This window comes from Eubalaena glacialis, chromosome 5 (assembly GCF_028564815.1).
Source record: "Eubalaena glacialis isolate mEubGla1 chromosome 5, mEubGla1.1.hap2.+ XY, whole genome shotgun sequence".
NCBI classification, from domain to species: Eukaryota; Metazoa; Chordata; class Mammalia; order Artiodactyla; family Balaenidae; genus Eubalaena; species Eubalaena glacialis.
The window spans coordinates 93121156-93134392 of record NC_083720.1 but is presented as its reverse complement, the minus strand read 5'-3'; the positions used below and the strand labels follow the sequence as shown (position 1 = coordinate 93134392).

General features: G+C 37.9%; 1 protein-coding gene across 1 annotated transcript; it reads right to left on the bottom strand.

Moving 5' to 3' along the window:
- Nucleotides 1-1462: 1462 nt before the first annotated feature.
- AREG (amphiregulin) lies at nt 1463-10593 on the bottom strand. Its single transcript, XM_061191481.1, has 6 exons — nt 10353-10593; nt 9024-9272; nt 6214-6415; nt 5340-5495; nt 3256-3367; nt 1463-1501 (listed from the first exon to the last, which is right to left on the bottom strand). Exons 1-5 carry the CDS (start codon nt 10411-10413, stop codon nt 3274-3276), a joined length of 762 nt encoding a protein of 253 aa, XP_061047464.1. The 5' UTR covers nt 10414-10593; the 3' UTR covers nt 1463-1501; nt 3256-3273.
- Between the last annotated feature and the right edge of the window lie 2644 nt (nt 10594-13237).

The window sequence follows — 13237 nt, the reverse complement described above, 5'->3', positions numbered from 1 at the left end:
TCCTACTCATCCTTCAAGGATAATGCTAGGTGACACCTCTCCAGGAAGCCCTCCCTGACTCAGCCAGCCTGGGCTGGGTGAGTACTCCCCTAAATCCCATGGATTCCTGGTACCACACCTCATTCAGTTATTTACTGCACTGTACTGACAAGACATACTCTCTCCCGCCAACTTGGTGGTAAATGTCTTGTATTCCTAGCACTCTATTTGAATCATCCACAATAAATATTCAGTAAATGAAGCTGAGGAAAATGTGTACTGTAGATGTGCAAGCAGAGGTGAATCACAGGTTCTCAACACCGGCTGTAAATAGGAAACATCTAGGAATCTTTAAAAAAATACAGGTATCAATGACCCACACCTGTCCATTTAAGTCAGAAGCTCTGGGAGGGGGGCCCTGGACACTGACATTTAAAACTGAAGTGATAAGGTGTAGGTGAGGCTGGGAGCCAATTGGTTAGATGATCACTGGGCATGGATTTGGTGAATGCTAGAGACAGATGTAAGTATTGATGCTTGAGGTACCTTTCATTCATGAAATTCTATGAGATGATTGCTGGAATTATGCTTATTATTGGTTCATTTTCTCAAAATATTCCCTGCACAATATAACGGTTGTTTTGTTTTTCGTGCAGGTAACTCAACTGACCAGCCAGGAACCAGACTGAGTCATTCCACAACATTAATGTTCTTGAAAGAACACTCATCACAAATACACATGTCTTTGTTTAAAATAAGAAAAGAGTAGCAAGTGGAGAAAAAGAAGAGTGGGTTTTAGACACTTTTACATTTATGTCATGATATTAGGGAAAGATGTCTCAAATCTAAGTACTTCCTGGTTCTCTTGAAATGCCGTATTCAAACCTTGTCTCCTCCTTGTTTATGGTGATGATAATGATGGGCAATATATTTTCCTTCTTTTATAATATCTGTGTTTACTGTAACAGAGAGGCCATGCCATGTGTTGATTTTAGAAGCTTTTCTAATTAACAGGACTTGGAATAAGTTCTACATAGAATAAGAAAGACCAGTTTGGGATATTAGTATTTGTGGGAGGGCTAAGTGATTCTGGTTTATAATTTTCCCATTAAGAGTGCTTTCTAAGAAAAGCCGTAAGATTTGAAAATGAACACAAAAACAGTAAAAAAGGGAAGGAACTCCTTTTAAAATGATCATTTAAATGTTAGGAGAAAAATAACCCTAAAGTCTCACAATGTCAAAACTAATATTCAAACTCTCAATCTGTTTGATTAAAAAAGTTTATTGAGCTGTAAAATAAATACATTTCCATTAAATATTAAATAAATTATTTACAACTTGAAAAAATACTTTTTATCTCCATGCATCTTTATATACAGAAATAAGACTTAGGGTTAAAAAGTGACAATTGAAAGTTTAAAACCATCAGAACGGAAAGGTTCTGTTTTCTCTGGATCCACTGAAAAGAGGAACCAATGCATCACTCAGGATTGTGACTTGGCAGTGACTCGGATCTGATACTCTGTTAGAAAATAAAACAAAGTGTTAGAGATAAGCTCAATTCCAACATAGCTTTAAGAAAATGTCAGAGAATAATCAGGAATCAGAATTTCTGTGAATTTTTTTTCTAGGATGTCTTGTGAAAAATGCTAAGAGCTTTTCAGAGACAAACTATCCCTTTGACTTGAATCTTTCTTTCACATCAGCTTTGGTTATATGCCTACTTAGGTAAAGACTGCATGTGCTCAAACCTGTTTCATCAAATTCTGCTTAATAAAACTGCAGCAATAGTCATGAGAAATAGTTTTCCTGACCAAATCTATGCAGTGGATATAATTAAAAATGAAGATGAAGTGGCTCAGTGTATTTATGATATACAGTTAATTTAGGATAATTAGTACCAAGGGCATAATAATAGTAGATACCAGTTATAGGCAGCCACTATGTGCCAGCTCAGCATAATCCTTTTCCTAAAGTCATTCTGGACCTCCTTTGAGAAATTTCAATTGCACTAAATAACCAGAAATCAACCCTTATGCATGCTGGTGGTTTTAGCTTCAGATCATTAAGCCAATTCATTAATAAATTTTGATGAATAAGTATTGAGTATAGAATTGTCATGGATAATTATCTATTTCATGACTTATTGAGCTAATTCTGTAACAGGCTCAGAACATAATGCCTGTACTTAACCAATGCTAAATATAGTGGTTCTCCAAGCATCTGGAATGTTGATTAAAAATGGCACTACTGACTTAGTAGACTTAGGATTTGACTTAGGAATATGCATATTTAACAACCATCTCAAGTAGTTCTTAAGTCCACTGAAGGCAGAAAATAATAACTTAAGGATGTGACGTCTTTCCCAAATGTCTGAGGGAATGGAGTTCTTTCTTCTGACTGACTTTAAGTGTGTCCTTGATCTTGCCTCCCTCTTCCTCTGGAAGTTTGCGTCATTAGCTGTTCACTTTAGTTACCAATGACATATTCCTCTCTATACCTTCTCCCTACAACATGCTCAGCTCTCCCTCTTTACAAAAAAAAAAAAAAAATTAATAAGAACTACAATATATACTCTGACCAAGCTGCCTCTCAAATCTGAACCCCTTCTCCCCTCCTATTTCTTTTCTGTATAAGGGTATTCCACCTGCTGTTTCCACTTCCTCCCATTTGTAGCACAAGCTCCTGGATGCTGGCTCTTCACCATGTGAGCTCAGCCTATCAGTTCAACCTTATCTTCCCCAACGCCATTTGAACTAGGCCATTTCTCAAACATTTCTAAAATAATCTAGCCCATATCACACTATTTATCTTCCTTTCCCTTTATAATCGCTTGTCCCCATCTCACCAGTTCTTCGAGGCTCACTTCCAGTGCCATCCGTATGCACATCCTTTTCTGCTCCCTAAATGCATCCCACTGGATTTTATTTCTCCTTCACTGGAAACTCCTCATATTCCATTGGTTCCTTTCTTATGACATATTTTACTTCCCCTAGTATTCTCATTCCTTACACTTTTTTTCTATCTACTAAACACTAAGTTGTTTGAGAACAGAATTTGTGTCTCCCTCATCTTTATATCCCTTATAATAGTAATGACATAGTCCATTCTCAGTACTGAACTCCAGCTCAGGCTCAAAGAATAACATTTTAATGTAGCAATGTTCACAGTGTATAATTAAAAAAAACATGCTTTGCTCATTTTTCTTCATATAATAGATGTTATATTTTTTTAAATTGTAGGATATTATATAAAGATATCTTTTAAAACTCAAACCTGTAATATTCTCTTTAGTTATGCTATGGCATGTGCATTTCCATTTTCTTGTTGAAGTTTCTTTCGTTCTTCAGCTGCACCTTCATATTCCCTGAAGTATCGTTTTCGAAGCCTTCAGAGAACAAGATATTCTACTGTTATCAAAGTTCTATTCATCTATATATTGACTGGGGTTTCATGAGTATAGGGAATTCCTTTCATAAGTTGTTATAGACCGTTGCACACTTATGGACCACTCCACCAAAACAAAACCTAAACCCAGCTAAAAGTATCACGAATGTTCTTCTCAAGGGGATCTTTATGTTGACTTTACATAAACATATTTCCAAAGTACTGAGATTTAAATAAGTGTGCCTTGAGATGCAAACTTTCAGAAGGCATGAAACACATCCATATCCCGCCCCCCCCCCCCGCCAACTTAGCACAATTGCCATGCACAATTGGGAGAAGAAGATAGTATAGTTTTACCAGAGAAGGACTGTATGATTGTACAAATTAATCTGAATGCTTAGTTTTTAAAAAAAAAAAAAAAACAGGCTTACAAAACGAACTGAGTTTTATTTATTTCTAAATATAATAAATACCTCTAGTTTTATTTATTACTACTTACTACCAAAAAACTCAATGGTCTGAAATGTCTTAGTGTTGTACAATCAATTCTAGTTTTAGTAGGTCTTTATCTACTAAATGTTACTATTAAAATCTTAAGAACTTTTGTTGTGATGTTTGGGGGAAAAATCAAGTTCAATTATGAAAAAGCAGTAACTATGTCTTAGGCAAGTATTTTCTATGTGTTTCAAATACAGGGAGAATACCAGAGAAAAGGACAACATGACAAAGTTTCTCCATACCTTTCCAAAGAATTATTAAATATCTCAACTTGAATAATTACAAGCTTAAATAATTCTTTCAAAACATCTTCCCTAACTGGCAATTTCTTCTTCTATCCTTCTATGTCAAATAGTAATGGTTTGTCTGAGGGAATCTTTGCTAAATACATTTGCATATTTGACTTGAGGTACTAACAGACCGAAATAATTTCTAGGGTATGCAAAACAAATTTAAACCACACATAAAACTTCACGTGCATCATAAAACAGTATTCTATGTGTCATTTTATCATTATCTGATCTGAGTTTAAAATAATAGCAAACAATGGCAGAAGATAACCCCTTGTCTCCTGAATGGCAGGAGTAGTAAATCATGTACACAGTCCAGATGTTAAAGTAATTTACCAAGACCTAAAATTAGAATAATGAGTCTTGCTTTTCCCCAAGCTCTAGTAGCACATGAGTCATTATAGAGCCATTCACACCCTCCTCCAACTTCCTTAATTCACTGACTTTTGTTTGACAGACAATGCCATTTTTACATACCCACCAGTGTCTACTACCTGGGACAGTCTAGTTCTAGCATTCATTGGTCATGCAATGAAGTATGTGGTCTGTTATTATGAGCACAGGGAAGATAATGCAGGAATGAAATAGTAATAGAATTGTCCCTGCTTCCTATGCCATGCCATATGGAGGAAATTTATTTTAATAATTGAGTTCCCATATTGCACTTGACAATAATAGGCATAAGCTTTAAGTATGGCAGTACACCATGCTATAAAAGTCCTAACTCAGAATTTTGCATTCTAATAGGAGCAGAAGACATATTTTCTTGGCTCCTGGTTTGAAGCTCTTTGTGATTTTTTAGTACCAAAGCAATATCTCTGACAACCTACTATAAACCAGGCCTTAATTAGCTTCTGGGAGGCTTGTTTGAGCTTAATATAGTCATAGATGATATCAACACTCTGAGATTTGGAAGTAACCATGAGTAGCCATATAACATGAAACAAAACTATCACTTTACGTTCAAGAAAAGGGCTTCATGTATTAAGTTTCAATGGTGGCCCAAGTAATATCCATTTGACCATATTCTATGAGTTGTCAATGAAGTGTAAAGATATAACCAAAGATCATATGCCACCAATAGAATAACTCACCTAAAATATGATACCACATTGTAATAGAAATACTGAAAAAAATTAACCTGGCATTAGTTTATTAGGGATTTTTAAGATATGCCTTACTTACAGGAGTGTAATAACAACAGCAATAGCTGTGAAGCTCATGGCGGAGACAAAAGCAGCTATAGCTGCTAAAGCAATTTTTGATAAATTGCTGTCAGCCATGCTGTGAATCTTCATGGACTTTTCCCCACATCGTTCACCAAAGTAATCCTGATGACATCTGCAAACACCCATATTTTAAAATTATAATCACTGAAAAAATTCCAATAAATTTTATGTTTGCTTTCCAGATCATAAACAACCACTAATTCTGACATTAAAAAAAGTCATGCCATACATTTATTTGTATTTCAAAATGATGAGACATAGAATGCACTTGAGCCAAAGATCTATTAGTATAAGAAAAAGTTGAGATTCGTTTGGGTGTGATATTCCAAGACACACCTTTTCATTCTTTGTGCTCCATGTATGACCAACTGATGAGGTCAGTGACTTGTTATGGAGCTAATACATTCCACTATCATTTAATGTGCTAGCAGCTTTTGGGGGGAAGGAAGCTAGAGCAACATTATGTGAAAACTACCTTTAGTTCCTTTTTTTTGAAGAGGTTTTGTAAATATATATTGTAAAATGATGGTTTTCACCAGGGTTTAGCGAACTATCACCCATGGGTTAAATCTGGCCATTTGTCAGGTCTTTTACAGCATGCAAGCCAAGAATGTTTTTTTCTATTTTCAAATGGCTATATTTTAATTGGTTATACGAGTACATACTTCATCTTGACCCACGAAGCCCAAAATATTTCCTACCTGGTTCTTTAAGAAAAAGTTTGCAAACCCCTGGTTTATACATTGAAAAAAATAAATGGTTTTCTGCAGTTAGGGGTTTCAGACACAGTGTTAGAAATATAGAATTCTACATAATTTAAGAAAACTTACTGGCATGATACTGTTTCCAGGTGCTCTATAAATTTGCATTCTCCATGAATGCAGAAATTTTGGAATTCTGCATCACATGGATTTTTCTTCTTTCTATTTCTTCTATTTTTTCCATTTTTGCCTCCCTTTTTCTTTCTTTTGGGTTTAACTGAAGTCTTTTCACTTTCAGTTTTGTCCTTCTTGGGCTTAACTACCTGTTCAACTAAAAAACAAGATTTATTGATAACAGTCTCTCTTCATCTGGAATACCATTTTGGAGACATGAGAGAAAGAAGTCCTAGCAGTGAGAGCTCACAGGGATAACAGCCATATTTGTCTCATTATTTAACACAACTCATACACAATAATTGAACAAAGAGAATATCTGTATTGTGTGGCACTTAAAGATCTGAACCCCTTTGTTATTTTATTAGCTTAGAAACATATTTTGAATTTATTTGTGTCAGTAATATTATTATTATTGATAATAGGAATAATAGGAGTTACTTGTCTAAGAAAATCCATGAAATATTTTAAACAGTTTTTTCACTGCTAGTACATACCAAGTTCTTGGTAATGAGCATTAATTTAATTAAACCCAAATCACAGTTGAATGTATTGTTACTATCCAGATGATACAGATGAGAAAAATGAAGTTGAGTAAAGACAAGTAAATTGCACTAGGACACGTAGCTAGAAAATGCCAGTCCTGGGATGTTAAAGCCTATTATTTCCCTACCATATTATGTTTTCCCTTGGAAAAAGTTTGGTTCCATTAATTAAAGTGGGATTCGAGTATATCTGGTGATTTTCTTTACTCATATTGGTCTTGTGCTCACTATCATAATTGGGAATTAGTGTGTAACACTTGAAATGAAGAAAACAGAATTATACGTTAGAGTTGATCAATTTTCTCCAACTCCCAGATTACAACAGATTATAATTAATCAATACCTTCTGGGGGCTCGTTTCTGTGATCAATCTATTTGAAAAAGGGGAGTCCAGAAATATTTGTACTTGCTGCTTCATAGATTCATCCTAACTCTTCAGATCCACAGAAACCTTTGTTCAGTGTTACAGTTATGCGGGGTAGAGTATACCCATATGCTAAATATAAGAAGAAGGAGCTTCCATGTTGGAGCTGTGCATTTTGTTATACTAATTCCTGAATAGGTTTATCTGAGCAAGTTTTAGCAGAGTCCAGTGGAAAGAGGAAAATATCATAATGTCATAATAAAATTAGTCATAATGGTCCTGCAGTACCAACTAAAAAGAAAACTATGGAAACATAGGGAAGGGTATCAAGGATAGAACCCTATGATTAAGGTAATTACCAATAAATATTATGAATATTTTAGCAGTTACTATATCAACATTAACAATAGTCACATTAGGAGCAATATTTAATAGGTGGCTATGCAATTTTTATATTGAAACTTTCCTCTGATGATAAGAAAAGTACCACAGATTAGGATAATTCCTCTAACAGAAACATTTCAAATCAATATGATGCACTTTATCAGATATATTACAAATTTTAGACAGAGGCAAATGGTCACTATGCTGAAGTGCTTCAATAGACATTAACCCCATGGATCAATTTCCTCTCTGTTTTACAATGCATTGCAATTTTATCCACTAGCCATTTTCATCACCAACAATTCATTTGGCCTTATGAAACGTTAACTTGAAACATCTTTAAGACAATAGTTTCTAGAGTCTTAATGGTCTAATCTCATCCCCCACAAAAATAAGAATTATAGATGGACCCCTTCACCTTATGTATTATAAAAGCACAAATTCTGAAGCAAAGGAGGAAAGTGGAGGGTTCGATAAAGCTTTTCCCACCTGCCACTTAACCCAGTCACCGTCCTCGTGGTGTCACCTGCTCTCCCTTCACCAGTTCTGGGAGCTAGACAGATGGGGAGGATTCAGGGAAACTACAGTCAGGAAAGAAGGGTCCTTAAGTCCTGCCTCCATAGTGGATGCTCCTAGGATATTTAGATCTGATTTATTGACGATCTGCCCTCAAACTCCAAAGTAATATGAGGGTAATGAACAATACTGACCTCTTACTTTGGTACCCTCATTTTAAGCAAATGCTCTTTTTAAAAGATCAGATAACAGCAAAAGAGAAGAAAATTATAGGTCACTATTATTTAACTGACAAATGAGATTTGGGGTTAAATAGTGATTTTAGCAATATAAATCCATGCGTATTTGTCCTTCTTTAATATTTCCATAAGGTGGTATTACTATTATTATTACCAATTTCTCAACATCTAATTCACAAAGGCTAAGATCCAATCGTTCCTCTCCCATTACTTCTTTCTGTTCCCTTATTTGTGTCAAAATGCAGTTATTTAGAGAAAAGTGGTGGTGGCGAGTGGCTATAAAAGCTGAGATACTAAGTATATAGGACTTGTTGATGTTTAATCTGTTTCTCAGATTGGGGGGGGTGTCATGTGGCAGAGTATCTGGGACCAAACAGATTGGAGTTTCTCATTCTGGCTGTGGAATTTGGGGCAGAATGCTTAACCTTCTTGAGCTTCAGTTATCACATCTGTAAAATGATAACAATTCCTACTTTACAGAGTTGTGAAGATTAGACTTACTAGACATAAAACGTTTGTTAGAGTTCCGGACATATAGGATGTGCCCACAATTAGCTCTTTCCATCTCAGTTGCTAGCTTACCTAGTGGGGTATACAACAGTCATACACACAAGAAAGCCCCTGGGAGATCTGGGGAGCAGCTTTTCTTTGGAAGCAGCTTTGCTCATCCAAACCACACATCTTATAGGCTACACTGTCACCTTATCCTCTACTCACCTCTGACTAAATCATCTACAATATAGCCAGATATTTGTGGTTCGTTATCGTACTCTTCTGCATAGTCAGAGTCAATGCCCGAGGACAGTTCGCTACTAGAAGGCATTTCACTCGCAGGAGAAATCTCACTTCCCGAGGACATCTGACTCCTTGAGGTCACCTCAAATCCATCAGCAGTGTGGTCCCCAGAAAATGGTTTCCCTTTCCCAGAGTAGGTGTCATTGACGTCTAATCCAGCAGTATAATGGGCTATGGGAGCAAGAAAAAGGGAAGAAAAGAGAAAGTAAAGCAGAATGTCTTTTCTCACCAGTCAGTTGCATTCGGGCGACAGGTTTACCTTCAAAGCAGTTATTGCACATGTGCTATTGTTTGTGATTAGGTCACTTATGAAAGCAACTTCACATTTTGCCAACAAATGGCTGTTTGTTGTGCCGGTTACAGAGCTTCTTTCATTGTTTTCTTTTCCACAGATAGCCTACATTAATTTCCACACCAAAAAAAAAAAAAAAAAAATACTACCAAGTAGGCAAATTAATGTAATATAATTATTTAAGAAGTAGTATCTAAATACTGTCATAACTTCACATACCAAATGCACTTGTAGTTTCTAGAATGTTACCTGCCCCATTTTAATAAACAGGTTCTAGAGATAAATACCAGATTTTCCTAACACGTGCTCACATTTTTAACAAGAGTGTGTATATAAAATGTAAAAAGTAGTTGATAATAATTATTCTTATTGCCATTGTTTCTTATTATTGTTCTCACGTAGAGTAGAAACTAGGGACTAGGTAAGATTTGGGGGCCAGAATTAAGCCCCTGCTTTATCTTTTAGGTCTCAATAAAGCAGCGTCAGAGTGGTACTTTTAACTTCTCCCTGGGACGATGCGAGGCTCTCTAGAAAAGTAGAAGCAAAATCACTTGACAGAGGAGATGGAGAATTTAGGCAGGAGGTAGCACTCCTCGGTCCCGAGACTTAACCACTCTTCTCCAAGATCTGCGGAAATCACTTCACCTCTCTGTACCTCGGTTTCTTTATCTTATCTTTATTTGGATCACAGGATCTCTAAGTTCTCCTTCAGCTGGACTCAAGTAAGAGTACAAGGATTCTCAGGCTCCCTCTTGCTAGCTTGGAACATCTAAGACACCCACCCACTTTTCTCTTCCTCCCAGGGAGTATCCATAGGGAGGGAGGGACCTCGATCACCTCCCACGGGACAGAGCCGGGGGCGCCGAGGGGCGGTTTTTTTGGAGAAGCAGCAGCAAAATTCAGAGGTGCCCGCGGTGGGAGAAGCGCTGGGCAGCAGCTCAGAGCCGGGATGTCCTCACCTGAGCCGAAGATCAAGAGCGACAGCACCACAGGCGCCGGCAGCAGCAGCGGGGCTCTCATTGGTCCCTCGGGGCGGCGGCGTCGCGGTCTCTGGGGCAACTCGGCCGGGAGCTGCTGGAGGGAGGAGGAGGTGGTGGGGAGAGGGGGGACAAGGGGAGTCTTGCGACCGTGCTCGCAGGCCCGGCCGGGCTCGGGCGCTGGAGGCAGCTCCTGAAGCTCGCCTCGGGATCCCTGGGCTCCGGCTCGCGCCCAAGGTGTGCGAACGTTCCGGAGGCGCGGCGCGCACCTGCAGCTTTATAGGCTGGGCGGGCACCGGGGCATCGCCTGTGACGTCACGGCCGCCGCGGTGGGTGGAGGCGGGCGGCAGCCCCGAGAGAGGTTACTACCCCCAAACCACACACGGATGCCAGGCGCCCCACCTTCTGGGACCGTAGAGAGCCGCTGGGAGGAAGTGAAAATTAAACCCCTCGCTGCAAGCTGAAAAAAAATACCAGATCTATGTTCAAGGGAAGGAGTGGAGTTTGGGAGCTAGTATCTGACATTCAAAAATCCCGAATGTTCAAACTCTCTGAAAACCCTGCGAATATACTTTGGTTGATCTAGTGTTACAACAGACAGGGATTAACTAGAAAAGTTCCATATTAAGATGTAAACGTACTTTAAGACCAAGAATGACTTAACAATAGCCCGATGTCTTTAACAAGAATAATGAAATGAATGACTTTAACAAGTATAATGAAATGCATTAAATGACTAGAGAGCACACCTCCTAATGAGAAGCTGCTTTATTTACCATATCTCAACCAGGGCTCTTTCCCACCCACTACTAAGTGGCTAGAATTTCCAACCACCTCCCTTCTGGTTTCTTTATGTGTCCCAGGGCCCTCGTCAAAGTTATTATTTATTGATCATTTATTTTGCAGAACAGTACACTAAAAATATTACCAGTACCATCTCATTCAAAAACCTTGCTAAGTATCATTTTCCCTGTTTTACAAGAGGGACTAATGTCAGCTTTACAAAGCAAAGAGAACTTTACACAGCTGGTCATGGCAGAAGTCAGATAGATTTAACTTCAAGTTCATCTGACTCTTAAAATCTCTTTCCTCTCTGATAAAGGGATTTAGACTAAACTTCTCTTTGAAAAGAGAATTTCTGGGAGAGAATAATATTTAACATAAAGGAATAATCTCTACTGGTAGCATGTTGGCATTTGGATGAGGGGTGGTCCCAAGATTTTGCCTCTGGAATCCCAAGATAAAAAGGGCCAGCTTTTAGGGCCCATTTAGAAGCTAGTAGGGCATTTTAATCATGACAAGTATATAATATGAAGAGAGAGGGAGAAAGCTGCTTAATTTGACTAACTTTGATGTAGAGACAACTCCAGAACTGGATTTTTCTCGACTTGAGGAATCGAAAAAAGCACTGTTCTCTCTTAGTGTTTCTTTGTCCTGAAGATACGTATCTCTTCCGTGACTGTTCCAGTAAAACTGCTCTTTTAGGAATGTGGGCCACAGTGCATCTGTCCTAATTCTGGGAAACTTTTTAAAAGCTACTTATTTTTTAATGACACATCATAATAAAGTAGGCTAAATAGTACCATATGTTTAGTAGAATAAAATAAACAGTCATGAATCATGTCTTCTCTCCTATTGGACACTTGTGGAGAACATATTTTGTGTAATCCACTTGTTTTATGTTTTATGCAGGGAAGTAGTAAAGAGGGAGATTAAATGATGACCAGCTCCCTGATCCCAGTAGCTCAATGAGGTGAGAGCCAGATGCATAGGAAAGTAATTCTGTTACATCAGATGAAAAGAAGGATTGGGTGCCATGGAAAACCAGGATGCAGTTTAGTTTTGCCATGTGTATCAAGGAAAGTTCTGTGGAAAGATGGAGAGGCCACTCAATGGCCTTCCCAGCAGAAAGTGTAAATGGAAAGAATACCTGAAGTCGAGGTGTGACTGAGAGCAGAAAACCAGACTAGAAAGATGACACTGCCCATTCCAGAGTGAAGCAGGGGCCTGCGTGGTCATCTTTTTTGTTGAATGAGACAATTGTGATTCAGAGAGATTCACAGTCTTACCCGCAGATTTCAAAAGATGGTGGAGATTTTGTTTAGCTTGCAGGCTGTCCGCCTACACTGGTGTATCTTTCTGCTCTCGTAGGTTTTGATTTTGTTCTAGTCCTCTTCTTCCCTTTTTCTTACTCTTTCTTCTTATTGAGGTGAATGCAAGTTGTGCATATCTGTCATCGAAAGTGTTTTACTTTGAAGTGAAATGGGCTCTTTACAATGGAAATTATTCTGTCTTTTTCCAACTGGAAATTTAGAGGGTGATAATTTACATTGGTGTGGAATATAACATGGCATCATAGGGACAGAGTGCTTAGATTCAAACAAGTTGGGTTTTCATATACAAATTCCACCATATAGTAAGTTACTTAATGTTTGAAAAATTCGGATTCCTCATCTAAAAATAGGAATAAAGATCCCCGCCTGCTGTTAAGCAGATTAAATGAAATAAGATACAGAAACATTAGCACAGATCCTAGCATATGGTGAGTGCACAATAGATGGTAACTATTATTAACCTTGACGTTATGATAGTTACATTATATTAATCACATTGAAGAACTAAGTGAGTCTTATAAATGCAGCTACTCACAGAGTAAGTGAATAATCTCCTCCAATATTTTCAAGCCATGAACTTTGTACCTACTTCACATTAAGATTAAACATTTTGAACATTATGGTTCATCACAGGGTATCATGGGCGTCATCATAGTTGCATCACAATGGCAGCACCCCTAGATGACTCATGGCATTCTGGAATATATGCATGAGAAGGAAACCAACCCCATGTAAGTGTGGGATTCCTTACAT

What these genes read in the sequence shown, in the direction of transcription:
- AREG (XM_061191481.1), bottom strand. Translation starts at nt 10,413, where the DNA reads ATGAGAGCCCCGCTGCTGCTGCCGGCGCCTGTGGTGCTGTCGCTCTTG. An exon ending in CTGGAAACAGTATCATGCCA is followed by an intron (nt 5,496 to 6,213) that starts GTAAGTTTTCTT and finishes GGGTGTTTGCAG; the next exon opens with ATGTCATCAGGATTACTTTG. An exon ending in GCTGTTGTTATTACACTCCT is followed by an intron (nt 3,368 to 5,339) that starts GTAAGTAAGGCA and finishes TGTTCTCTGAAG; the next exon opens with GCTTCGAAAACGATACTTCA.